This window comes from Arctopsyche grandis, chromosome 7 (genome assembly GCF_051622035.1).
Source record: "Arctopsyche grandis isolate Sample6627 chromosome 7, ASM5162203v2, whole genome shotgun sequence".
Taxonomy (NCBI): domain Eukaryota; kingdom Metazoa; phylum Arthropoda; class Insecta; order Trichoptera; family Hydropsychidae; genus Arctopsyche; species Arctopsyche grandis.
Genome location: NC_135361.1, coordinates 22027321 through 22054240, shown reverse-complemented (window position 1 = coordinate 22054240; position 26920 = coordinate 22027321). Strand labels below are relative to the sequence as shown.

At 32.6% G+C, this 26920-nt stretch overlaps 6 protein-coding genes across 13 annotated transcripts; 4 read left to right on the top strand and 2 right to left on the bottom strand.

Annotated features, from left to right (window-relative positions):
• The first annotated feature begins 1460 nt into the window (after positions 1-1460).
• Positions 1461-5012, top strand: LOC143914927 (uncharacterized). The gene is made up of 2 exons (XM_077435337.1): positions 1461-1623; positions 3982-5012. Exons 1-2 carry the CDS (start codon positions 1552-1554, stop codon positions 4939-4941), a joined length of 1032 nt encoding a protein of 343 aa, XP_077291463.1. The 5' UTR covers positions 1461-1551; the 3' UTR covers positions 4942-5012.
• On the bottom strand, positions 4998-10877 carry Srp54k (signal recognition particle 54k). Its single transcript, XM_077435336.1, has 7 exons — positions 10612-10877; positions 9433-9609; positions 9126-9355; positions 7600-7750; positions 7356-7504; positions 7010-7268; positions 4998-6336 (listed from the first exon to the last, which is right to left on the bottom strand). The coding sequence occupies exons 1-7, from the start codon at positions 10687-10689 to the stop codon at positions 5869-5871; spliced, it is 1512 nt and encodes a 503-aa protein (XP_077291462.1). The 5' UTR covers positions 10690-10877; the 3' UTR covers positions 4998-5868.
• A 1350-nt stretch (positions 10878-12227) lies between these two features.
• Positions 12228-13510, top strand: mRpS2 (mitochondrial ribosomal protein S2). The gene is made up of 3 exons (XM_077434599.1): positions 12228-12389; positions 12463-12570; positions 12649-13510. Exons 1-3 carry the CDS (start codon positions 12365-12367, stop codon positions 13293-13295), a joined length of 780 nt encoding a protein of 259 aa, XP_077290725.1. The 5' UTR covers positions 12228-12364; the 3' UTR covers positions 13296-13510.
• On the bottom strand, positions 13502-17464 carry LOC143914392 (dehydrogenase/reductase SDR family member 7). 5 transcript variants are annotated; one of them, XM_077434597.1, is made up of 6 exons: positions 17371-17464; positions 16945-17085; positions 16715-16864; positions 14846-15198; positions 14488-14774; positions 13502-14411 (listed from the first exon to the last, which is right to left on the bottom strand). In XM_077434597.1, exons 2-6 carry the CDS (start codon positions 17066-17068, stop codon positions 14336-14338), a joined length of 990 nt encoding a protein of 329 aa, XP_077290723.1. In that variant the 5' UTR covers positions 17069-17085; positions 17371-17464; the 3' UTR covers positions 13502-14335. The 5 variants fall into 5 exon arrangements, with proteins under 5 accessions (XP_077290723.1, XP_077290720.1, XP_077290722.1 ...); XM_077434594.1 differs by having other exon boundaries at positions 17165-17386; XM_077434596.1 differs by having other exon boundaries at positions 17227-17386.
• Positions 15727-23673, top strand: LOC143914395 (protein THEM6-like). Of its 4 annotated transcripts, none has more exons than XM_077434603.1 (7): positions 15727-15781; positions 20076-20179; positions 20863-21118; positions 21199-21413; positions 21499-21690; positions 21787-21929; positions 23137-23673. In XM_077434603.1, exons 3-7 carry the CDS (start codon positions 20944-20946, stop codon positions 23204-23206), a joined length of 795 nt encoding a protein of 264 aa, XP_077290729.1. In that variant the 5' UTR covers positions 15727-15781; positions 20076-20179; positions 20863-20943; the 3' UTR covers positions 23207-23673. The 4 variants fall into 4 exon arrangements, with proteins under 4 accessions (XP_077290729.1, XP_077290728.1, XP_077290730.1 ...); XM_077434602.1 differs by lacking the exon at positions 15727-15781 and adding an exon at positions 17410-17596 and having other exon boundaries at positions 20869-21118; XM_077434604.1 differs by lacking the exon at positions 15727-15781 and adding an exon at positions 17479-17596.
• A 2173-nt stretch (positions 23674-25846) lies between these two features.
• LOC143914391 (protein THEM6-like) lies at positions 25847-26917 on the top strand. The gene is made up of 3 exons (XM_077434593.1): positions 25847-25993; positions 26250-26464; positions 26545-26917. The coding sequence occupies exons 1-3, from the start codon at positions 25852-25854 to the stop codon at positions 26773-26775; spliced, it is 588 nt and encodes a 195-aa protein (XP_077290719.1). The 5' UTR covers positions 25847-25851; the 3' UTR covers positions 26776-26917.
• Positions 26918-26920: the final 3 nt, after the last annotated feature.

Here is a 26920-nt window from a genome sequence, read left to right as displayed (position 1 = left end):
AGCAGTATGGCTCGGTGTTTATTTATTTATTTTTATTATATACATACATATGTATATGTATACCAAGAAGACTTAACAGTTAAACCCCAATTCGCCTTCCTGGCCAATTACAAACAATGCAGCATTTTTCATTACATAAGTCGCTGAATTAAGAGAAAACTCAAAATTAACGAGATATCTATGAACTTTAACTTGTACATTAATCTTACTCAAATAGTGGTGACATAGTAGCCAGGAAGGTTTTGTAGCCAATTTAATAGAGGAACCGTTTGAACAATGAAATAAGAAAAATTGACAAACTCTGATAGGAAACGATCGACCTGGAGTCACAAATATCCATGTCTGACCAGCAGCATTATATATATTCTCAGAATAAATTCTTTTCAATCGAGGTTAACTCAAGGCTCAGTGCTAGGCAAAAGCCCAACCACCGAGCCATGCTGCTATGCTTAGCACCGAGAGATTATTGAATTTGATCCCGTGCTAATATTTAATACTGATGGCTACACTTGGATATTTTTGACTCCAAGTCGATCGTTTCTTATTAGAGTTTGCCAATTTACCTGATTTTCATTGTTGAAACGGTACCTCAAATTCCACTCATAAATCACAATCAATCATGAAAACAATGATGAGTTGTTATATATAATATGGGTCTACCTCACGGGACCGAAAGTGAAAAGGTGAAAAGGCGAAGATAGAAAATCGAAAGATCAAAAAAAGGGTGCACGGTAAACGGTACTATGTATATATAATATATGTATATCAGTGGCATGTTGTGAAATTATCTCTCTCTTTTTTTTTCATACAGTCTTGTTTAATGTGCGCGCGCAGAATACGGGAGGAAAAGCCTGTTCCTCTTGTTCCTGTTGTATCCTGCTCGCGCAAATTAAGTGAGGATGTACGACGGGGGGAGAGAGACTTTTACCGTACGCCACTGATATATATACTAACCGTTTTTCATATGTATGCATGATAAACGAATATTTTCGACTTTTTCACGGTCACCCATATAATACATGGGTCTACGTGACGAGCCAGAATGTTAAATTACAGAAAACACAAATATCGGAAGGCAAAGATCGAAAATCGAAAGATCTGAAGTCGAAAGATCAAAAAAAAGGGTGCATGGTAAACGGTACATACTCACGTACATACTCACTTAATTTGCGCGAGCAGGGTTCAACAGGAACAAGAGGAACAGGCTTTTCCTGTTATGTAAAAAATAAAAATAAAAATAAAATTCGTTGAAGAAACGATCGTATCTACCACCGTGTCGCAAATGCCGTGCCAAGTAAGTAATTTTACCCACGTCCAGGCGCCACTGGGAATAATAAGCCCGTCTAAAGAAAAATAAATAAAAATATAATAGAGCAGATCGCCGCCGCGATCGTTCATAAATATCGTTAGATAATTCGAAATATGCAAATTCGTTCCGTTTTGGCGTCCGACGAATCTTTGTCGAGCAAGGACATTGGGCGCGTAGGAAGGATCTCTCGCGGAAGGCGGCTGGTTACCCTAATTGGAGCTAGACTAAGGATAGGTATATAAATGGCTGACGACACGGGAAAACTGTCATTCTACACCTTACGAAACGACACGATACACACAATGGCTTTCAAGGTACCTAATATATCTGCTACCCTGTGTATAATCAACCCCTATTTCATCTTAACGCTTGACGATACGTACATACATACATACATGAATACTCATTTTAAATATTATATTTTTTTCATTTAAAAATAATCACAATTTCAAATTCAAATGAAAATATTTTTTATATAAACAATTTTTTTCAATTAAATATTATATTTTATAAGCATTTATTTCACCACTTTGAAATTTTCAAACAGAAATTTGTTTTGTGGAAGTCAATTTTTTCCAATTACTTTTTATACTTACATACTTATTACTTTTTCCAATTACCATTAAAAATATTGAGGATTTTTTCAGCCTCAAAATAATAATATAAATTCATACACAAATATTTTATAAGACTTCTCAAAATATATACATATTAAATATTATATTAAAATATATATACATATGTATATATATTTTAATATCAACTCAATTTCGAGTATTTTCAATCTCATCAGTGTTTTATATGTGTATAAATTAAATTTGAATAAGCTGTGAAAGTTTAAAAGTGAAAATTTTAAAATGTATTGAAAGCGTTCAAAGAAGGAAATCAAAAATGCCTTTCGAACTTACATATATCACTATCAAACAGTGGCGTAACTAGAAAAATTGGGCCCGCATGCAAATTATAAGCAAAAGTTTAGTTTAGTTTTAATTTTTAAATTAAATTGATAATTATCTTATATAATTTAAATGTTCTTTTTGCTTGCCTTCAAAGTCATAAATTCTGCAATTACATCTAACAACGACATTGTAGAAGCTTTTTCATGTTCAATCTATTATATTGCTAATTAACCAAGCCTGAGTTGACTCTGAGTTATGTTTTATTAATTTGAAGAAAAAAAACTATAGTAAATCACGCTATCGAATATTTCATTTAAAATAAAATAACTATCTGAAAATTTCGAACGATATAAAATACGAGAACGTGATTCACATATGAAACGAAAATATTTTATTAACCATTATTTTTTTAATTTAACATCGGGCTTATAGATCATTGCAGAAAAATATTATTACTGTACCATAACGGAAAACCATTAAATGTCGTGAGAGGAGTGCAAAATCGTGAAAATTGGACACGCAGTTTTGGAGTATAAACTTTTAACTACATAGTGCTTCCATTAGTCTTATAAATAATTTTAAGAAAATTTTTACGACTTTTATTTGAAAAATATGTAATATATTAATTTAAAATCCCTTTGGGTCCCTAAATCTAAATGGTACACATGCAGTGCATGCCCGTGCGGCATAGTATTAAACCTTATGAGATTGAAAAGAATACAACTCTCCACATTGGAGACGAACAGAGCGAGATGCGATCTAATCGAAATATTCAAAATTATAAATACCCGCTTTAATTATCCTATGATAAGTTGAAAATCACTCACCTGAGAGGTCGTACTCTCAAACTCCAAAAGGATTAATGTATCTGGCAAAATTTTTGAGATTCCTTCTTTCCAAATAGAGTGGTTAGTAACTTGTAATAACCTTAACCCTTTTAAAAATAAACTTGATGATTTCCTAAAAATTAATAAGTTTTTGCAGTTCTTCCTATTCAGTTATTTTCTTTCTCTTATTATTGTTTCTATTTGCATTTCAATATTTTCTTATATATAAAATATATAAATGTGAATCGATAACTGTAACATTTTTCTATTTAAAAACTTTTATTTTTTTTACAATTAAATTTACATGCATATATACTTAAGCGGTGGCCGTCACCGCATCGAAAGTCGAAAAATCGAAATCTTTATGACGATGTTCGTTTACCATTCATACATATGAACAGCGGGTAGTATACATATATGTACATCAGTGGCGTGCGGTAAATTTCTATCTCTTTTTGTCGTACAGCCTTACTTCATTTGCGCGGGCATGATACAAGAGGAACAGGCTGTTCCCCTTGTATCCTACCCATGCACATTGAGTAAGGCTGTATGACAAAAAGAGAGAGAGAATTTCACCGCACGCCACTGATATATATTATATATACATAGTACCGTTTACCATGCATACATTATTTTCGATCTTTCGACTTAAGATATTTGCTTTCCGATATTTGCTTTTCGATCTTTCGACTTTCAATGCAGTGAACCAGACCCATATTTAAGAACACTGTTTCTTCGTTGAATCAATATACATATATGTATTATAATTTAGTACAATTTTTTTAGTACATTTTTAACTGCAAGAACAAATTAAAGGCATAAAAAGCCATGCAGTCCATAACAATATTAATGTGTGATTATTTCCCAATTAAAACTTTATAATTTACTATTGCAACAAATTCCATTGCAGGAGTCGATTTTATTTAATTTCATCTTCATCTTTTAGTTGTTGATAATTGGAGTTCTGGTCAGCTGCGCTCGTTCCAGTGTGATACCTTCCGCAGCGGTGGCCGTAACTCCTCTGAAAGCAGATTACGATCCAAATCCTCAATACGCTTACGCTTATGATGTTCAAGATTCCATCACCGGAGACTTCAAAAGTCAATATGAGACTCGTAACGGAGACGTCGTAAAAGGATCTTACTCCTTGTTTGATCCCGATGGCACAAAACGCACGGTGGATTACACTGCAGATCCAATAAATGGATTTAACGCAGTAGTTAAAAAAGAACCGATCGCTACCGGTCTCGTTACTCATGTCGTTGGAAATCCAGCAGTGGCTGCAGTAGCTTCCCCCATAGTAGCAGCCTCTGTTCCAGCTGCAGTAGTGGCAGCCCCAGCAACAGTAGCATCTCCAGCTCCGGTCATAGCAGTAGCAGCTCCAGCTCCAGCACCAGTTGCAGCAGTAGTAGCTGAAGCTCCAGCTCCGATAGTAGCAGCTGAGCCTGCAATAGCTGCTCCAGTTCCATTTTCTCTAGTTGCACCTGCAACTCACTTCGTTCCACCATACGAAGCTAAAGCACCAGCAGTAATCACTACCGCCGGTCAATTCAACTACCCATCCCACACTGTAGCTATTGCTTCTCCTCTGAGGGTTAACAACGTTGTCTACCCACAACAATACATTCCCAATACTTACCCCGCGTTCCCTTACGGGTATCCTTCTAACTTCATCACTTCGTACATCAAGGATCAAGGAAACGTATTCCACAAATCGAGTGCGCCTCCATCGTACGCAACTACCAATTCGTTTTCAGCTCCTTTGGTAACCAAAGTTGCAGCTCCGATCAACTATGCTTACCCTCAATACTTCACGCAGTACAATCAATACCCTTACGACTTACAAGGGTCTTACTCCGCTCCAGTGCTATCTAAATACAACCTTCCTTATACCCAATGGTTCTAAATTGTAAATAAAACTAATGTAACGTAACACTATTTCTATGAAATAAAAGTATTTTGTAATTGCAAATTAGCATTTTCGTTTTTTACTGTATTTCCATTTTATAGCAATTGATGTGAACAATATTTCGGCACAATAGTGCTTGTTGATCCAACAAAAAAACAGTTTGTAGTCAAATATAACCTAAAATGAAGAATGACTATGCATATTTCCCAATGATATAACAGTACATATGTATAATATGTAGCGAAATAAATTTATATACATTAACGTCTTTAGCACATTCGATTAAGGCATACAAAAAGGCAGTAATATACAAATTAAAAATTGTATTCAAAATCAATTCCAAAGTATAATTCAACCATGGCCGTATCAGACATATCAATTATGCATATGGAGAAGTTCTACGAAAAAGATCCAACACGTATGAGATATAGCTTAAATAGCCTTTTTAAACAACGTAAAGGCAAACTCAAAATATTTGATAGTAAAAAGTAGAATATATTAAATTCTAAAATGATCAAAATATGACTCATATCAGTTGGATCCTCTTTTCAAAACTGCCTCCATATAATATTAAATCTACATTATTAAATATTTACATAATTAAATTGTTGAATAAAATCTTGATATAAAATTGTTTTATTTTAAGAATCAAATACAAATGCGAAATACTATATTCAATTTACACAATTTAATAAAAATGTTTTACAACACACATTCTTTAATACAAGTGTAGTGTATGTGGGGGGGGGAGGAGAGAGGTCTCTTGATAACCAAACGAAATCACTCATTTTCAGTTCATATTTCATTCAACACAACAATATACATTATCATACGATTAATCTGGCGGAAGCTTATTAAAAATTAAACTTTCTACAAAATAGTTATTATTTATTATACACGGCTGGGTTAGTTGTTCAAACGATGCTATTTCCCACCCATTAAATTTGACAGTCCTCCTAATCCACCGGCACTTTGCTGTAATTGTCTCATCATGTTCTGAAGACCCGACACACCGCCCATTTGATGCAACACTCGGGGGTCCATCATCTTCGCCATTTGTTGGTTCAATTTTGCCATCTGCGTTTGGTTGACGTTTTTAGCCATGTCGCCGCCTTTGAAGAGACCTTTGATGCCGCCCATCCTTTTCACCACCGCCGCGAATTTTGTATATTGTGAAATTAAATCCTTGACTTCCTTCTCGGTGACTCCGGCGCCTTGGGCTACTCTTATGACTCTGCCGTTTTGTTTGGAGAACAATTTTGCACCGTCTCTATTATCTAACTCACCATCGTTCATTGAATCCATCATCGTCATGAGTCGTTTTAAGCGAGCCATTGATTCTTGCTCGCTGCCTTTTGAAGTTAAATCTTGAGAAAATCCAGGTATCATGCCCTATAATGATAAAACCAACGCACTGAGTCAAACTTTCATTAATATTATATAATACATACAGGCTACACTCAGCTAATTCAATCAGTGAGGTTTATATAGACATAGTTATGCTTTAAATGCTGTTTTGTAAGACAAAATTTTATTATTTTATTATTTATGCCAGCAGCATAGCGTTAAGCTTCTGCTTAGCGTCGTGAGGTGCCGGGTTCGATCCCAGGGCCGGGCCTCAAGTGAAAATGAATTTTTCAGAGTATGCTGTTGGTCAGACCTGGATTTGTGACTCCAGGTTGATCGTTTCCTATCAGAGTTGAAATTGTTGAAACGGTTCCCGGTAAAAATTGACTAAAATCCTTCCTATATACAATATTGCACCTATAATTTGTGATTGATTAATTTGCAATAAATAAGTTTGTGTACAATTTGATAGATGTCTCATTGATTTGCGAGTTTTTCAGTGTCTCGTAATTCAGTGACTTATATAATGAATAAAAAATGCTGCAATATTTGTAATTGGCCAGGAAGGCGCATTGGGGTTGCCTGTAATGCCTTTCTGGTATGTAATTAATAAAATAAATAAATTATATAAGGTTACAGATATCAAAAATAATTTAAAAAAAAAACAGTCATTGCGCAAAACTATGTCCATACAGTTAGTGGGATTTGATAAAATTACCATAATTTGTGAAAACGGTCCCATTTTCATAATATTTTGAAACTGTTCGTACATATCTCTCAAAGTGAATTGACCATGTTTGATTTTTTCTAAAAGTTCATTGTCGTCTAATTTTAGTTCGTTGACTTTGTCTATTAAACCTTCTATGTCGCCCATTCCCAGTAATTTGCTTATGAACGGTTTAGTTTTGAACGATTCCAAGTCGTCTATGTGTTCACCGGTACCGATGAATATTATTGGACTCTTTGTAGCAGCGACACTGGAAAATTTAACAACAACAAAAATTCATTCCACGAAACAAACGGTGAAATAATTTAATATAAACAATGAAATTAAAATTACTCACGCAGAAAGGGCACCACCACCTTTTGCATGACCGTCTAATTTTGTAATAATTACGGAACCTACATCAACCTTTTCTTTAAAAGCTCTAGCCTGAGCCTCGCAAGCCTGACCAATCGTGGCGTCCATCACGAAAATAATATTATCTGGTTTCTAAAAAAACACGGACATTCAAATGTTAACGTATACATTTACATAATGATAATTAATAAAAATACAAATCATTCAACGTCTCATAATGTACTCACGATAGCATTCGAAACTGCCAACATTTCCTCGAAAAGAGATTCTTCTTGTTTGTGTCTACCGCTTGTATCTACAATGATGAATTCAAATCCCTCTTTTTTGAACATTTCAACGCCTTCCTGCGCAATAACTACAGGATCTACCTCTGTGTAACTGAAAATCATTACATTTTATATGAATGATATTAGAAATTGATGCATTAAAACTTCTTTAAGTTATAAATATGATCGTCATCCACTACTGAATAAAGGCCTCTCCAACACGCTTTTATTCGTCTCTGTTTTGCGCAACTCTCATCCAACTCAACCCAACATATTTTTTAAATTTTGTCTACCCATCTTCCTTTCACCCTTTTACTTTCTCTCGGGTACCATTCCAGCACTTATTTTGTCCACCTTTCGTTCATTCTTCTAGTTACGAGACTCACCCATTGCCATTTCAATCTCTTAACTCTCACCACTATATCCACTACCCTTGTAATACTTCTCAACCACCAATTCCAATATCTCCTGGATATGCCGAGCATAGAGCGCAATATACTTATTTGAATGCATTGGACTTTATGTAGTAGAATACCAGCAAAATAGACTAGTGGTTAGCATATAATGCTTTGAACAGAATGGTCACGGGTTCAAATCCCACTAGTTTCTGCTGCCAGACCTTGGATTTGTAACTCCAGGTCGATCATTTCCTAACAGAGTTTGCCAATTTATCTGATTTTCATTGAATGGTTTCATCAAATTGGCAACCTTACCCATTTTTAGCAATCTCGAATTTCACTGCATTGTATAAAATGCTGCAAAATTTACTAATTTGACCATAAATATTTTAATGTTCATTGATATTTATTTACTGAATTGTTTAAAATGCTGAAAATGTATAAATTTGAACATAGATGTCTCTATGGATATTAATTGATATATATTTATGTACTGTGTAAAATACTAATAATATTTGTATCAAATTTTTCTGGCCAGGAAGGTGCATTTGGATTACCTGAAAGGTTTTCCTGGTATAAATTAACGATAAAATAAATAAAAAAATATAGCATCTTGGTGTTTTTCATTCATACATCATCACTCTCAAAACACATTGATCGAAGATCTTTTTCTTCAGGCAAAATGGTTCCATTCCGTTCTAATTACATACGTCCATAGAAGTAGAATGCATAGAATGGTCATTGTTAACAAAAGTATCGTCTAAAAGCGAGCCATCGAAGAGAGACGGAAAGTCAGAAGAGATACGGAAAGTCAGAAGAGAGACGGAAAGTCAGAAGAGATACGGAAAGTCAGAAGAGAGACGGAAAGTCAGAAGAGAGACGGAAAGTCAGAAGAGAGACAAGAGAGAGAGACGAAGTTTAGCAAACAATGAACAAACTCTGCCGTGCTGAGTTTTTGTAGCAACATCTCTGGAGGCTGAGAGCGATTCTATGCATACGACTCTTTATTTCCTCATATTTACTACCGGACATGTCTACCATTTGTCCTAAATATATATAATTACTGACTAATTCTACTATTTTATATACCTGCCATAAAATGGTATCCTGGCTTTGGTAGCATTCTGTTTAATTTGATCGTAAGCTCCAGCTCTGAACGTATCGGCGCATACTAAACAAGACTTCCAATTCTTTTTCAAATAATGGTATGCTAATTTTGTACACGTTGTTGTTTTACCGGAACCCTGTAGTCCGACGAACATAATAACATTCGGTTTTCCTTTTAGGGGCTGGTATGGTTTCACTCCGGGATCTATTAGCTGAAATGAAAATAGCCTCAACATTCATATTACAAGTTTACAAATGAAGGGTATTTACAGGCGATTGAAAGCAATACCTTGACCAGTTCTTTGAACACAGCTGACTGTATCATCCGTCTCTTGTTGAGACCGCCAGCCATCTCTTCGAAATCGATAACAGCTCGTACATTCTCGCGCAATTTCTTCACCAGATGTATGTTAACGTCGGCTTCTAGTAATGCAGCGCATATCTCCTTTAGCATAGAACTCAATACCTACAAAAATGTGATAAATTCTTATTTAGATTACTACAGGAAACCACAATGTATAGTATAATTTTATATTTGCTGATAATTTCTAATGATTTAATTTATTTTATATAGGATAATGGAATTATCTGTTGTTTAAAACCTAAATCCTTAAAAAATTGTCAAGAATCGGACCCCGACAGAGAATGGTACCATTATTTGATACCGTAAATTTTGGAATGGCTTATTTTTAAAAGCTTTTATAACTTGTGCAAAACAATACTTGATAAAAAAACCTCGACATCTATCTACTAACAAACTAACCAGTAGATTCTATGACAGAATCACTAATAACACCATACTAACACACTTGTGAAGAGTCTCGGTGATTACAACAAAATGTCTATACCCTTCAGGTATAAACACAGATTACCTAAACACAATCTGCTTTAGTTCATCGACTTTATAGAGTCATTAATTAATATTATGTATTAGATGTATTATGAGCATTTATAAGAATTGTAAATAGGTTTTTGAGCTCTTTTTCCTATTACGCTGTCCATATTAACATTATAATAATATAATACTATGATTACTAACAAAATGAATTTAAAATTGTAAAATAGAAAATGATCAGTAGATCAGTAGCTATTAAAATAGATATAAGATGTATTGTGAACATAATTTAGTAATAATAAAAAGCATTTAAAAATCAAAAAAAATCAACATATGTACATGTATGGTAAAGTTGACCCAATTTAATTAATAAAAAATATATTAAAAAACAACGATAGAATGATACATGTTAGCGATTTAATGTACGATACTAAACAAATCAATTCCTCATAATCATTAGATTGTTCCAAGTTTTGGATTTACTTTGCAGTGTGACATATGTGACGTATTGTTTTGAAGGCAATAACTATGATACTGCATCAAAGTGATGCAACGAAGGATTGAAAGTGCACCGCGTGCAGTTGAAGGGTAAAATTGGTGATCAGCTGTTGGTGAGTGGATGATGTGACGAACCTCCTCATTGATGATGGTGGCTTTGGTGAGGGAGAGGAGGGCTGAGGTGATCTTGCGGCCCAAATCAGCCAACACCATGGCGCCGGTTCACCGGCCGTCGGCCGGAACTAACCAACACCGGAAAATACCCGGAAAAGCCGGAAAAACAAGACGACAGACGGCACGCGGACGCCAGGAGTCCCACTCCTGAGGTTGTGGCAATGTATGGCCAACGCGACACCACATGCCTTAACACTTCAACGCACGCCCATGATTATTTGTCTGTCATGTTTATTAAAAATTTTAAATAATAAAATTCAGAGAAAACACTACAGTCGATGGCTATTTGGATCCAAATGAACCAGCAGAATACACCAGTGGTTGGCATATAATGCTTTGAACAGAGTGGTCACGGGTTCAAATCCCACTGGTTTCTGTTGGCCAGACCTTGGATTTATGACTTCAGGTCGATCGTTTCCTAACAGAATTCGCCAATTTATCTGATTTGCATTGAAACGGTTCTAAAAAATTGGCAACCTTACCCATTTTCAGCAATTTTGAATTTCGCTGAATTGTATAAAATACTACAAAATTTACTAATTTGACCATCAATATTTGAATGTTAATTGATGTTTATTTATTGAATTGTTTAAAATGCTGAAAATGTATAAAATTTGACTATATATGTCTCTGTGGATATTAATTATTAATTGTGCTGGCCAGATCTTGTATTTGTGACTCCAGGTCGATCGTTTCCTATCCGATGTTTGACAATTTATCTGATTTTCATTGAAACGGTTTCAACAAACTGGCAACCTTACTCATTTTCTCACAAAATCTCGAGTTTTCAGCAATCTCGAATTTTGCTGAATTGTATAAAATGCTGCAAATTTACAAATTTGACCATATATGTCTCTGTGGATATTAATTAATATGTATTTATATACTGTGTATAATAGTTATAATATTTGTATTAAAATAATGTACAATGTTTCTGGCCAGGAAGGCGCATTGGGATTACCTGTAAGGCCTTCCTGGTATAAATTGAAAATATATAGTGAATTAATATATTATTATCATTTAGTACAGTTCCTTATGCGCTGTTCATAAATTGGTGAAAACTAGATTAGAAAACTAAATTCTCCAATCCAATGGGAAAATTACATTTCAAAGAATTGTCATGACATTTTCCATAATTTGGTTGAACTATCTATAATATGTATTTGTGAAAGGGATAAGGAGTTTGACATAACATATTTGTACAATGTTATTAGTGATTATTTAACAAAGTTAAAAAAAAAACGATTGTATTACATACATATTCCCAGGAAAAAATGTAATATCTTAAAAAGAAAAAAATACTGTTAAAATAACATTGAGTTAGTAGTTAATGGGAAAACCATTGGGAGGAGGAGGGATAAAAGTCTATTCAATAATGCCTGACACCTTTTATCTTTTTACCTTAGAATTCACGAACTTGAAATTACTTTCGCTTTAATTATGTATTCGCAAAAATTTTGTAAAATTGACGTGTGTTTTTGTACTTATTGGGCTCAGGAAACTAATTATTTCAAGTTTTCATATTTATAACATTTTTTATTCCATTAGATATGCCCATCAACTATTGTATTTATAACATTTTTATTCCATTGGACATGCCCATCAACTATTGTATTTTTAGCCTATCTGTCACATTTTCGTCAGAGGTTAAGATTTATTGATTTGGACTGGCATTTTACACTCAATCGGTTAATATACATACCGATTATTTAATATGACGTCTAAAATAGCTGCCTTAGGTGATTTGACTCACGTTGGTTTATTGCATTATATTTATTTAAGTTCTGTCTTAAACTTCATTTAATATTTCAGGCATCAGGTCCACGAATTTTTTGAGAACTTCTTTCCAAAATGCTCAAAACAAATTATTCTGCACTCAAACACAGCTTGAAAAACTTCCACAGGAACAAGATGTAAAAGGTGTGATGATTTTTTTTGCTAAGTATGTTTCAAATGGTTGATTAAATAACAGTAAATAATCGAATATTTTAATTGTAGCTTTAGAAGTTCCTGAGATTGATCCTCTGAAACATCCTGATTTTTTCAACGTGCATAATTTGTTTACCGTGAAAGATTTATTTGATGCAAGAGTACACTATGGACACAAAGAAGGCTCGTTGAACCCAAACATGACTCCGTATATATACGGCTCAAGACTCGGCCACATCATATTCGATCTGGACATAACAGCTGACCATCTTAGACAAGCGCTAAACTTCGCAGCCCACATCGCATATAAGGGAGGCATCATCCTCTTCTTGAATAGAAACGCACAAAACGCCTTCACCGTCGAAAAGTATGCAATCGAATGTAACGAATTCGCACATACCAAATTTTGGAAAGGTGGAATCTTCACTAATTCAACTCATCAATTTGGAACTGAGACGCGTTTGCCAGACCTCTGCATTTTTTTTAATACGCTAAATACTGTACTGAGTCAACACACTGCTGTTAGAGACAGCGCTAAAATGTTAATACCCACAATTGGGATCGTAGATTCGAATTGTAATCCAAATCTCATCACATATCCAGTTCCCGGTAATGATGATACACCGTGTTCGATAAATTTGTTTGGAAGATTGTTTAAAGAAGCTATTCTACGCGGTAAGGAAGAAAGAAAGAAAGTTCTAGCGCCAATAGAATAAACCAGATTTCTTTTTTTATAGTCATTATGTAGTTTTATACATACATATAAACAAATGAATATGTAAAATAAATTTTTTTGCGAATTTGATTTGTATTTATTTCCTCAAAATATATTTTATAGACACTTGAAACTAATTAAGTTATGATTTAGTTTAATTAAATTATTTTATAAATGAGATATTGAGTCATAAAAGCTTGAAAAAATCGTTTTGTAAAATGAGTTTTATTAAACAAATAACATTACATATACATATGTATATAGGTCTGTTACTGAAAGTTGGCGCGAACAAGTGCGCTTGTGTAGTGTCTGAATAGATGCATAGCATGCTTTCACACTGCATTCAATAATAAAAAGACGCTCTATCTCTTTCGCGCGCATGTGCGTGAGTATGAGAACGCGCCAACTTTTTGTAACAGACCTGTACTTAAATTATCTTATAATCAGTAAAATAAATACACATGTGTGTTAAATAATAAATATTAAATGGGTGGCCTATAGCGTAGCTACAGGCCACCTAAAAAAAAATAAAAAATATATTTGGGCTCTTATCCGATCGTTTTCAAACTTTGCCATTTTGCTCGGTTTGGTCATCAATATAGTTATAACAATACAATTATAAAAATTTCGTTCAAAATTATACATATATAAAAAATACAAACTTGAAAGCAGTAATGGAGAGCCTTCTCCAAATTAAAAATATTAGCATTATTTTTGATAAATATTTTTTATAGAAATATACAGATACAATATTCTTCATACATAATACATATATATATATTTAGTGACTATATTTATTTACATCTTATGTATGAAATGAGTACATTTTATATATCATTATTATATGAATAATTGATGTAGATGCCACTTCAGTACACACATATGCAACTTTAAAGGCATATGCAATCACAACTTTAAAATATCAATTTGTACTTATGTACAATTATTTGTTTCTAAAAACATTTCAAAATAATAATTGCTTAAGTCAGCAATGTAAAAGTTATATAAAATAAAAACCAGTTGAAAGTAATGATAATAATATTACTGCTCCACTTTCATAGCTACTCGACTGTCGCGTAGCTTTAATAAATATTTTGGGCCGAGAATGATGAATATTCTAAAATATAAAAATGATTTAATTAAAGTTGTTTGAGTTTTTATGTATAAAAATTATTAAAAATTAAGTGGCATACCTTTTCATTAAATTTGGGAAATAAATATTCAAGTAAGATAGCAATATAATTGGAAACACAGCAGCCCATGATTCTTCTATTTTATTTGCCAGAGCAACAGCGAATAAATATCCACACCTTTCGGCAGTCATCCTTTTATCGTTTGACTGAACTGATTGTCCATACTTTTCGTCTATCTTACTGGTGAAACTTTCTTGCAAAAAGTTGGTGAATGTTGGTCCGGGACAAAATACAGTAATTTTTAAATTCTTGGTAAACTTTTCAGTTCTCAAACTATTGAAGTATCCCTGAAAATTATATTTTCAACAAAACAGTACCTACAAATAATTTATATAAAATTTTATATTAATTTGCCTACATGAATAGCGTGCTTGGAGGCAGTATAAGATCCCGAGAATGGTACTCCCATAATCCCAGCTGTGCTTGATGTCACTGCAACATGACCCTCTCCTCGCGATAGGAAATATTTTACAGCAATTCTTGTCAAATTAACCAGTCCGAAGACGTTCAATTCAAATAGACTTCGATCTACCTCTACTTCAATATCTTCCCACAAAGCACGTTGTGATTTTCCCGCATTGTTGACTAAAATATCTAATTTTCCAAAAGCATCCAACACATTGTCGAACAGCTTCTGATGAGATTTAATATCTGATATGTCCATCGGTAGTACTAAGATATCGGCATCTATTAATTTTCCATTTGAGATGGCTGAAAAAATAATAATATATAATACATTTAGTATATTATGATCCAATAAAAAAAGGTCACGAAAAATCGATCAGAATAATTAGGAACAAAAAATTGACAACATTTTAAAAACAATTATTTGAATTAAATACAAATGAAATTGCACTCAGAAAAGCAGAGAAATCGAGCTTTTGTATTGCGGAATACTTTTTCTTGATTTGTCGTTTTAAACGCAAATTTTCCGTATTATAATGTTTAAATACAAACTGAATCTTTAAAGTAAACAAAACAGAAGTTAAAAAAAAGAGATGAAGTGAGTTTTCTTAATTTTTATTTTGAATGAAACGTAAAGGAGGTATGTAATAAAAAATAAAAGTTCCAGAGTAAATGTTTTGTAAAAAAAATTCTGTGTTAGCAAAAAATAAAGTAATAACACGTATAATGGAGTGTTAAATATTGATAGTGTTTGCACTGATAGTTAAATAAATACACTTTTGAATTACCGTTGTCACTAAAAATACTGCTTATCAACTTCTTCAAAGAAACTGCTCAGTTCGCGCAGAAAATTTTATACATAAGTTTTTTTTTAATATAAATAAAATATGTAAGAAAAAGCATTTTATTATTATTAATTCAAAAATCAAAACTAAAACTACTAGATTTCACTTATAAACTAGCAATATTTTACTAGCGTTGTACTTGTTGTATTTAATTGTTTAAATTGCCTAATATTTATATTTAATTGTTTAAAATATGAAAAAAAAATGGTAAACCAACCTATATACATATGTAAATATAAACAATATAAAACACCAATAGAAAAATAAATTAATTAAATAAATTTTCAATAGATGGCACTAAATATGCTCAGAGGCTAATTTTCCTAGAGGAAACAGTGGTAGCAAACAGTATATATGTATAGAAGTATTTTTCTTTCGATATTATATTCGTACATTTTGTTGACAGTGTGTTAGCTGTGATGTGCTGGTGGCCGTCTCCACATCGAAAGTCAAAAAATTGAAATCTTTATTATTGTTCGTTTACCATGCATACATATGAAGAGCGGGTAGTATATATGTATGTATATGTATATATCAGTGGTATGCGGTAAAATTCTCTCTCTTTTTGTCGTACAGGCTTACTTAATGTGCGCGAGCAGGATACAAGAGGAACAGGCTGCTCCTCTTGTAACCTGCCCGTGCACATTAAGTAAGGCTGTACGACAAAAAGATATATATACATAGTACCGTTTACCATGCATACATTCTTTTCGATCTTTCGACTTAAGATCTTTCGATTTTCGATCTTTCGACTTTCGATGCAGTGAACCAGACCCGTGATGTGCATATACATATATGTCGAATCGAAACGACTATTATAGTACAGCGAGCGTTATCTTACACAGACACACAGAATAGCGATATTATATATATACATATATGATTCTTGACAAATAAACCTCAAAATAATAAACTTGCATCGTATAAAATTTTTTAATGAAAATAAATACTTCACTTTTAATAAAACCTTAACTGACCTATGCATTCCTTTTTAACTCTCTTTAATTCTTCTTCACGTCTTGCTGATAGTACAAGTTTAGCACCGACTTTGGCACATGTTAATGCCAAGCCTTCACCGATACCACTCGAAGCTCCAGTGATCCAAATAACCTTGCCACGAAGAGAATCTTCAAATTTTTAAAATGAAATTAGAATCACGTGCACACTAAATATAGTTTTTGCAAAAAATATATATATATATAAATACCTATAGACGTTCCAAATTTTTCAGCAAATGTTGTAGCTATATCACTGTCATTAAAAATTAATAGCAGGAACATAACAAAATAGTAAATAAATACAGCTAGACCTAACCAGAAAAAGAAATCCATCTTCCAAAGCACTGCTTCTAAATAAATAAATAAAAAAACAAGAATTATAAAATTTAAATCGATGAAGTATATATTATTAATATTATTTAGAGTAACATTTTGAACTAAATCGTCAAGAAACAAACAACTCAACAGTACGTGATATACTGATTATATACATTTATGAGATTAAATAACTGCATTGACCCTTGTACTTTGACTATGTATTTATCTCATCCACACATATGTCAACAGTGGAGTCATAAAGCGATCGGCAAACTCTTTTACAAATTTAATATATGTAGGTGACTGTCGTGACTTACCTGTCACATTGACATTGACAATCAGCCTTTGACACAACCAGTCATCGCCAACTGAAGAATGAGAGGCCCAAACTGCTCGCGTCTACCGCTGTATAAATTTAGAAATTTAGTAATCATAGAGGCAGACCTATCATTATCACCATGATTCATCATGGATCCATATGACAGATAAACACCGAGTAATCATGGAGTATAACGAAAATATATAGACTTAACAAAACATTAGGTATATTTTGTATAGTTTGGATATAATTATTACGCATGTATACATCAAACCATGGCTATTCGAATCTTTTACCTTTCCTATATGTAAATCTATAGACATTTCCGGTCCTTGTCAACTTTTTCTCTTTGAAAAATATATCCAAATCATCATCATCATCATTTACAGCCATTCACCATCCACTGCTGGATGAAGGCCTCTCCAACACGCTTCCAATCGTCTCTATTTGGCGCAACTCTCATCCATCTCACCCCGCACATTTTCCTAATTTCGTCTACCCATCTTCCCTGCGGTCTTCCTTTTACTCTTTTGCATTCTCTCGGGTACCATTCAATCACTTATTTTGTCCACCTTTCGTCCATTCTCCTAGCCACGTGGCCCGCCGATTGCCATTTCAATCTCTTTACTCTATCCACTATGTCTACTACCCTTCTCATGCTTCTCACAGTGGTTAGTATATAATGCTTTAAACAGAGTGGTCACGGGTTCAAATCCCACTGGTTTATGCTGGCCAGATCTTGTATTTGTGACTCCAGGTTTCCTATCCGATGTTTGACAATTTATCTGATTTTCATTGAAACGGTTCCAACAAACTGGCAACCTTATCCATTTTCTAGCAAAATCTCGAGTTTTCAGTTATCTTGAATTTTGGTGAATTGTATAAATTGCTGCAAATTTACAAATTTGACCATATGTATGTATGTCTCTGTGGATATTAATTGATATGTATTTTTGTAATTTGTATAATACTGATAATATTTTTATCAAATGTACAATGTTTCTGGCCAGGGGGGCGCATTGGGGCTACCTGTTAGGCCTTTCTGGTATAAATTAAAGATCAAAATAAAATAAAATAATACCTCTTTATAAAATGTTAAAAGTGTTCTTTGCTATTGGTAAAATCGGTAAACCGATTATTCCGAAAAAAAGCAATCTCGCACACGTCACTAACATCTCGATTGATGAATTTTTTGGGTGCCAGATTTGGTACAAACTGGTACAAACATGCCAGAAGTAAAGAATCCGTTCGTGATCTTAAATTTCTTTCGAGGTGAAGTTTTTCCAAAGGAAAATAGCAAAGAACTTTCAGACTGCTTAAGTATGAAGATATGTACACTTGTACTGTAGACAATGGTTCTCTGACTATTTCGCACATGACGATCTCGCATACGTCACTAAAATCTCGATCACGGAATATCTGATTGACAATAATTTATTCCGAGTATATCTGTAATTCTGCTGGTCAGACTTGGATATTTGTGTCTCCGGGTCGATCGTTTCCTATCAGAATTTGTCAATTTTTCTGATTTCATTGTTGAAACGGTTCCTCGATTGAATTGGCTAAAAACCTTCCTACCTACTATGTCACCACTGATTAATGTACAATAAAATTTATGTAAAAATTAAAATTCATAAATGTCTCGTTAGTTTCGAGTTTTCAGTGTCTCGTAATTCAGTGACTTATGTAATAAAAATGCTGCATTGTTTGTAATTGACCAGGAAGGCGCATCGGGATTTACTTGTTAGGCCTTCCTGGTATATAAGCAGTGCCGGTTTTAGGGGGGAGCTGGGTCGAGCGGTGCCCAAGGGCGCCAGATAAGTTAGGGCACCGCTCGGTGCGCCAAAAGTCCTACATTTGTACTTGGAAAATTATATTCAAACAATCTACTGGAAAAAGCCGATCTTCAAATTAAGCTCACCGTAATTCAAAATCTGATATTATTAGCAATGAACTTATCAATTTAAAAGCCTTTCTTTCAAATAATGTTCAAGGTAAAATGAATCCACTCGTTGTATTAAATTTTATAAAACAGCACAATTTACAAGAATTATATCCAAACATTTGGATTTCTATGTTTTTGCTGACACTGCCTGAAACTGAAAAGCCGGGAAAAATGAGGATGGTAATCCAGTTTTTTATATTTTTTTTCTAAGGGTGTTTAGAAAAAACTGCCCGAAGGCGCCATTGGGTGTAAGGCCGGCACTGTATATAAGTATATAATAAATCTGGCACTCGAAAATTCCACCTACCGAGAGTCATCCACGCGAACTATTACACTAACGAGAATTCAAGAGCCAGATATTCCGTATGCGCGATTTTCGTGGCAACGATTGCCGTGTGCGTAATTGTCCTTTTACCATGGAAAGCAATGTATGTATTAAATGTATGAAAAACAAATGCATTTACCCTTTTTTCACCTCACGAAGGCGTATTTTAAACATATACTGATCAGGTTTAAATATATAGGAAACAAGTACGTGTGTTGAGCATATCGATGAAAGCTTTTTTCAGTTAAGGAAAATACGTTTCTTTCTGTAATTAGTCATGAGGGGAAAATTGGATTTTAAATTTCGTAATTTGTATTTTATCTTATAAAACATTTTCTGTCGATACTATGTTGTTGAATATTCTTATATGGAATTGAAAATTATTGTCGAATATGTTACAATATGGTCAACTACACATTTCTAACTGTTTTAGGTGGAAAATGGATTCCCTCCTCCCTACCCACCCCCCGGCTACTTTTCACCTCTAATGAAAGGGGGTGAGTTCGTCAGCTGTATTGATCACCCACTCACATAGCGGTAACCATTTTCTTTGTAAAATGTCATACACACGCGTTCGATATTTCTCAAATCAATGAATTTCAAGGTTCCACGGTGAAGGTCTCGAAATTTCAAATGCAATTACTCACAGTTCGTGATTTTCCCAACATGGGCACCGGTAAATCGGAAAATTCGCCGCGCAAATGCAGGTTATAGGAAAAGCCGACTCTAGTGCCGATGTCGCTTGACAATCGCAATAATAATACCTGCATAATTTTAAATCTCGCTTACCTATAATTTTTTTATGTATCGGATATTATATTAAAAAAAAAATTAAATGATAAATGTGTCGTAATTCCGGATTGTTTTATTCAATACGTGTTAAGCACATCTTTTTCGATTAAAAATTGATGCTAAAATACAATTTTCTAATTAATTGTGTCATCTATTGAAATTCTTGCTCAACATGCTGATTTGACAAATAAAATTGGAACACTAATTTTCCGTGTCAATGTTGTTTTTTTTTTTTTTGTTATTCATATAAGTAAATCATTTACTGTGCGTGGTGAAGGCTTTGCTTATGAAAAATATTACTGTACATTTTATCAGAAGTCTTTACTTAATAAAAAAATATTTAATTAAAAAATTTTATACATAATCCGAAAAATCCATACTGCTTTTAAAATCTTAATGTGTTTGAACAAAGTTCGATTTTTTTTAAGTTTTAGATCACACCCAAATTAAAAAAACTACATGTGTTGTTCTACAAAAAACAAATTTGCTAAGAAATTATAAATATAAAGATGGCTGTCGAAGGAACTTCTGGTGCTCCAATATGGCTGGTGGTAATAATAGCGGCTTTTTTAATTCTATATTCATTTTTTGACATTGCATATTTTGCAAGGATGGCATATACCATATTAAAGGCGAGATATTTTAAAAATAAAATATGCATAATGGAAAAAACTGAATTAAAATGTAAGTTTCATCCGTATATATATATATTTTAGATGCATTTGAAAGCTCTTTTTTTAATTGATTTTCATTTTCATTTGTAGCGTGGTGCTTTACAAATGATATTGATACTTTATTATACCATATGAATAATGCGCGATATTTGAGGGAGTTGGATTTTGCCAGAGCTGAGTTTTATGAAAGAACTGGCTTGTGGGCAAGCATCAAACAAGCCGGAGGTGGTGTAGTTCAAGCGGCCACAACTGTACGGTATCGTCGATTCATCAAACCCTCAACCACTTTCAAAATCACTTCAAAGGTAGTCTGTTTGAATGTTATTGTTCTGAATTGAAAATTCAACTTTTTAAATATCTGAAATTTATTATTTATATTATATATTATAGGCTGTATTTTGGGATGAAAAAACAATATTCATGGATCATGAATTTATATCATCCGATGGTTTTGTAAATGCAGTGGCGACTTGTAGACAAAGGGTTATTGGATGTGGAGCTAATACTGTAGTGAATCTTCTTCATCAAGTTCAATGTGGAGGAACGTGCAAAGCTGTCGCTCCTGTAGAAATGCCACCAGAAGTATGTGTTTTATCTCAAAAAAATAAGTTTATAAAACACTAGAATTATTTTAGACAAATATTTGTCCAATTAACATTGAATTTAATAACTTTTCAGATTGTCGCTTGGGTGCAAGCTAATGATATATCATCAGCCAAATTAAGAAAACCAAAATGCGATTGTGAGCCCGATCAATGTAAATGTTGCTTTCAAATCACCAACACAAAATTGGAAAGTACAGAAAAAATCAACGGCCATGTGTAATAAAAGATTTATTTTTATTTAATTTTACTAACAAAATTATAATTTTTAATTTAAACTTGTTAAAAGAAGTTTGAAATATATACTTATACTCATATAAATAAGTATATGTATTATATTAGAAATTTTGAATATGTTAAAAAATATATGTATGTTGTTTTTTAACGTTCTATTAAAAGTGATTTTTTTCATTCGAATATAATTAATTTGTTTAACACAAAAATAAATCAGTTAGAATGTAACCCACTTAAATTGCACAAATTTTTCATGCGTTATTTTTTTAAGTGAAGATTAATTCAATTATTTTATATTTAACTGATTTTATTATTTTTATTAACAGTTCAAGCAACTCGACAAGAAAAGAAAAAGAAGTGTAAACATTAGTTTTTATAAATGTTCTTATTTAATTTTATATTTCATTAAATGACATCTTGAATATAGTACATACATATACAGTGCCGGCCTTACACCCAATGGCGCCCTCGGGCAATTTTTTCTAAACACTCTTAGAAAAAAATTTCGCCTTTAGCGCTCTAATCTAAAATGTTGTTTGGATTTTGGCGCTGTAATTTTAAATTTTAGAGCGCCTTTGGCACATCGTGCGGCGCCCTAACTTATTTGGCGCCCTCGGGTGCCGCCCGACCCAGCCCCCCCCCCCTAAAACCGGCACTGTACGTATAATCAATTATTATAAAAATCAAAATAGCGAAAGACACTCATATATGTATATACATATTTCTTTAAAAAATTTCAAACATACTTAAAAGCACTTTGTTTAATTAATCTATGAAATTTTAAATGTAACCATCAGCTTAGTAATTTTACACGTTCTCTCAATAACTACATAATCAATTTATGGGCAATTTATTCATACAATAATATAATTTATGATTTTAGTGTAATCAGTGTTATTGTAATATGTTAAAATGATACTGGGTATCGCGGTGAACTAGAAATGCCTTTTCTATTTAGACTATTGAACAATTCTGCCATATAATGGATAATATTTACGTAAATTGATAGTTGATATAAAATTTTAAAATAGAGATATCAGAAGCGTATAAAAAAGTTGAAATTTTCAATATTTCCTGATTAATAAAAAGTTTTCTTTTCACATACATATCTACATAATTTTTGTTTATTTATTTTTTTTATTTATGTTCAATGTTTTTTATTATTTATTTTATTTTTTATTATTTTTCACAGCAATATTATAATGGAGGATCATCAATTACGAAGGGATCCTGTATTTATATCATCATGCATGTCAAACTGAATAAAAATTACTTTTAAACATTAATTACCGAACCCTAATAGAATAATTGTAAATGATTAAAGGTGTTAAAAATTGTTTCACCATCATCAATAAAAAAAATTCTTATATTAATTGAAGCAATAAGTTTTCTCTTCATCCATAAATACAATTTATTATTATTGAAAATCATGTTTTCTTCATTATTTTACATATACATATTTACGTTGTAAAATTACATAATTATCTTCAGGTTTTACAAAATGCAATTTCTGTGTTTGTCAGAATAATGTTATTCAAATTATTACATATACAAACATATGTATATAAAATTGTCTCTTTGTATATCTTCTTACCTTATGAGATTGAAGTTTTTAAGTTTTATATGAACAATTTAATGTTAATGACGTTGTTCATTTTTTATAAGTTTTGTGAAATTGGTCGCCCTATGTGTATTATTTATATAGAAAACTATCAAAATTATAATTGTTAAAAAAAATTATTACTGTTTTTTACTTTCCTTTCGAACTTAACATTTTACAAATATTAATTTGTATGGAAGTGTTTCAAATTAATTTTAATCACTATAAAAATAGACAGAGTATACCAAATTTCATAGTTATAACTTAGAATTTCCATGTTAGAAACAGAAGATTTGTATAGTAGATAAACAAAATAATATTCATCTTTATACAACTACATATAATATGTGTATGGAACAACTTTACACAATTTTAAATATTTAAATTGAAACTTGATAAGATTATTTAAGCATGGTAAAAACTACAGCTGATTGAAGTAATATAAAATGCCAATTCACAGTGAATGAATAAGTATGTAATATGTATTAGTTTTGGTTACCTAGTAGCGTATAGTAGCACCATCGAGAGAATTTCAAATATTGGTTTTATTTATTTATTTAAGAATGCTTGCGAAAGGCGGCAAAGTCGATGGACCCAAGGGATTGTTAATATGTACATAAAGTAGTACAGAAATACAAAAATCAAACAAAAAAAATAAAAATCAAAAACAAAAACCGAAAAAAATATATAAACAACTCAAAAAAGAGGATAAACAACAAAAAACCCATTTTTAAGGAAATCATCAAGTTTATTTTTAAAATGGTTCAAGTTTCTAGAAGTTACTGCATTTGCTGAATAATATTTGGGCAGCTTCCTATACGGCAATTTTCCTTTGTAACGATTTTCCGTGCGACAGGAGACTGCGCGCGCGATTTTCGTAGCGACGGCTATCCTGGTAATGATTCACATTTCATATGTAATCACCATAGAAGTAGAATGCATAGAATGGTCATTGATAACAAAAGTATCGTCTAAAAGCGAGCCATCGAAGAGAGAGACGAAGTTTAGCAAACAATGAACAAACTCTGCTGCGCAGAGTTTTTGTAGCATCATTTTTGGAGGCTGAGAGCGATTCTATGCATTCGACTTCTATGGTAATCACCGAACCGAAATACTTAGAATTAATGCTAGCTGCAACGTTATTAATAAAAATTATAAATAAAATCGGAACACCGCTGATATGTACTCTGTAATGTCACAAGATTCTTATAATTAAACATAAATTCAAGTGACCAATAATAATGGCTAATGACTTTAATATTTCCCCTATCTACCTAGTTCAAAAAGTTCAAAATAATTTGAAGCAATGGTCAACATAAAATGGTTTACGATCCCAACATAACTGTAAACTTTCATTGTAACATGACAGTTAGTTTCTGGCAGAGTTTTCCTACTGCGTGTCCATAGCTCTATAACACGTTTACGTTATGGCTCAATGAACACATACAATTGTTACAAATAATTGACAATCATAAGAACATATTTTAATTTATATTTTAAATAGTTCAGAAACAAGTAAGTATGTATATGTATTTGCTATTTAACATATAATAAATATATACCAAAAATTAAACATTTATAATGATCACTACTCTCAGCTTAAATCTCGTGAGAAAAATACTTAAAAATATACCACTATATCTATTCATATTCTTTGCGTCGGGATGTTCGATTATTCGATTTCAATACTTACGAAAGTTTTTTATTAGCTTCATTACTGTTTCAGTTTCTACAAAAGCTATGAACTTTTGGTGTAGTTTAATATAATAAATTCTAAATGTATCCAAGTATTTATTTGTGTAAAATGATATTATTATTTATTTGTGTAAATTTAATTGTATTTATTTGGTAAACGGGCTACTAGTCATATGTAAACCAGTCACAGGACAACCGGTCGCGCTAGATCGGTCACACGTGATCACCCGTCACACTAAAACTGGTCACGAGAAATCTGGTCACACCCTAAAACTGGTCACACCCTAAAACTGGTCACTTCCTAAAATCGGTCACAAGAAAACTGATTGACCGAGTTTAGGGTGTGACCAGTTTTCTCGTGACCAATTTTAGGGTGTGACCAGTTTTCGTGTGACGGGTGATCACGTGTGACCGATCTAGAGCGACCAGTTGTATTGTGACCGGTTCACATTTGACTAGTAATCACCGAACCATTTATTTGTGTAAAATAGGAATTTATCGTCCTTTATTATTGCATAGTTTTAAGTTGGCTTTACTCACACACCCACACACACAGATATTCTTATTTTAATCATTTTTTTCTTTAATTATTTATTTTTAGCAACCGAAAATATGTTGTGCTTTACAATGGTTGTGGTGATGCTGATGTATATCATATGGGAGGTTAATTACTTCTTAAATGTAGCTTTCGTTATCGCTTTCGGCCGCTTATTTGACAAGAAAAGAAAATTAAATGAGACCACGACAATTTATGGTATGAATTTTTATGAAATATTTGTTTTTTTATGTAAATTTTCCTGCAACAATCCAGATGGTCGTGATCCACCAATTAAGCAACGTTGGATTAAGACTTTGACCTTTCGTTTAGTACTTTTTAACGGTTGCATTATGAAAATTCAACAGGTCACAGTTTCCTACGTCGCTAAATTCAAGTAGAATAATTTTACATAAATGTAACAATTTCATTATACAAGTTTATTCCAAATATAATCGCTTATTCATACTTTTAGGTTTCTGTACCCCAAGCGACGTTGACATATTTCTGCGTCACATGAATAATGCTAGGTATATGAGAAAGTTGGATTTTGCTAGATTTCATTTCTACGACAGAACAGGCTTGTACAAAAATATCTCAGCAGTCAATGGACACGCTCTTCAAGGAGCTACGACTATCAGATATCGCCGGACAATACCAATATTTACCGCATTCAAAGTTGAAACTAAAGTATTTTTGTTTTCATTCTTATATACATATTTCTTTTGATTGAATGATAAATTTTATAATGCTGTTTGTTTGATTTTCAGTTGGTTTATTGGGATGATAAAACAATATTCATCGAACACCAGTTCATATCCACTAACGATAATTTTGTGCGTGCGATAGCCGTGTCTAAGCAAAGTATAATTGGTCTCAGTGTTGATGATCTATTTAAAGGTTTAGAAGGATTTGAGAAAAAACCTACGTGTCCTCCAGAAATCAGTCATTGGTTGGAGTCAGTCGAGATTTCAAGCGCCAAATTGAGAAAAAAGGATTGAAGCTTTTTAATTTAATATATATTTGAATACATTTTTTAAATTATTTATATTTTTATATTGGAATAGTTTTATATCTCTTTGTTACGGTTTATGGTGCTGAAATATTTTATTTATTATAAAATATATTTTTATACATTATCTCTGA

Bases quoted from the DNA above. Each gene is read 5' to 3' on its own strand.
- LOC143914927 (XM_077435337.1), top strand. From the start codon at position 1,552: ATGGCTGACGACACGGGAAAACTGTCATTCTACACCTTACGAAACGAC. The intron at 1,624-3,981 runs GTACCTAATATA...TTCATCTTTTAG, and splicing joins TACACACAATGGCTTTCAAG to TTGTTGATAATTGGAGTTCT.
- Srp54k (XM_077435336.1), bottom strand. From the start codon at position 10,689: ATGGTGTTGGCTGATTTGGGCCGCAAGATCACCTCAGCCCTCCTCTCC. The intron at 9,356-9,432 runs GTATTGCTTTCA...TTTTCATTTCAG, and splicing joins TGTTCAAAGAACTGGTCAAG to CTAATAGATCCCGGAGTGAA. The intron at 7,269-7,355 runs GTGAGTAATTTT...TAAATTTTCCAG, and splicing joins GGTGGTGGTGCCCTTTCTGC to TGTCGCTGCTACAAAGAGTC.
- mRpS2 (XM_077434599.1), top strand. From the start codon at position 12,365: ATGACGTCTAAAATAGCTGCCTTAG. The intron at 12,390-12,462 runs GTGATTTGACTC...TTAATATTTCAG, and splicing joins GTCTAAAATAGCTGCCTTAG to GCATCAGGTCCACGAATTTT. The intron at 12,571-12,648 runs GTGTGATGATTT...TTTTAATTGTAG, and splicing joins ACAGGAACAAGATGTAAAAG to CTTTAGAAGTTCCTGAGATT.
- LOC143914392 (XM_077434597.1), bottom strand. From the start codon at position 17,068: ATGGATTTCTTTTTCTGGTTAGGTCTAGCTGTATTTATTTACTATTTT. The intron at 14,775-14,845 runs GTAGGCAAATTA...TATAATTTTCAG, and splicing joins CCTCCAAGCACGCTATTCAT to GGATACTTCAATAGTTTGAG. The intron at 14,412-14,487 runs GTATGCCACTTA...TTTATATTTTAG, and splicing joins TTCCCAAATTTAATGAAAAG to AATATTCATCATTCTCGGCC.
- LOC143914395 (XM_077434603.1), top strand. From the start codon at position 20,944: ATGGCTGTCGAAGGAACTTCTGGTGCTCCAATATGGCTGGTGGTAATA. The intron at 21,119-21,198 runs GTAAGTTTCATC...TTTCATTTGTAG, and splicing joins GGAAAAAACTGAATTAAAAT to CGTGGTGCTTTACAAATGAT. The intron at 21,691-21,786 runs GTATGTGTTTTA...ATAACTTTTCAG, and splicing joins CTGTAGAAATGCCACCAGAA to ATTGTCGCTTGGGTGCAAGC.
- LOC143914391 (XM_077434593.1), top strand. From the start codon at position 25,852: ATGTTGTGCTTTACAATGGTTGTGGTGATGCTGATGTATATCATATGG. The intron at 25,994-26,249 runs GTATGAATTTTT...TCATACTTTTAG, and splicing joins TGAGACCACGACAATTTATG to GTTTCTGTACCCCAAGCGAC. The intron at 26,465-26,544 runs GTATTTTTGTTT...TTTGATTTTCAG, and splicing joins CATTCAAAGTTGAAACTAAA to TTGGTTTATTGGGATGATAA.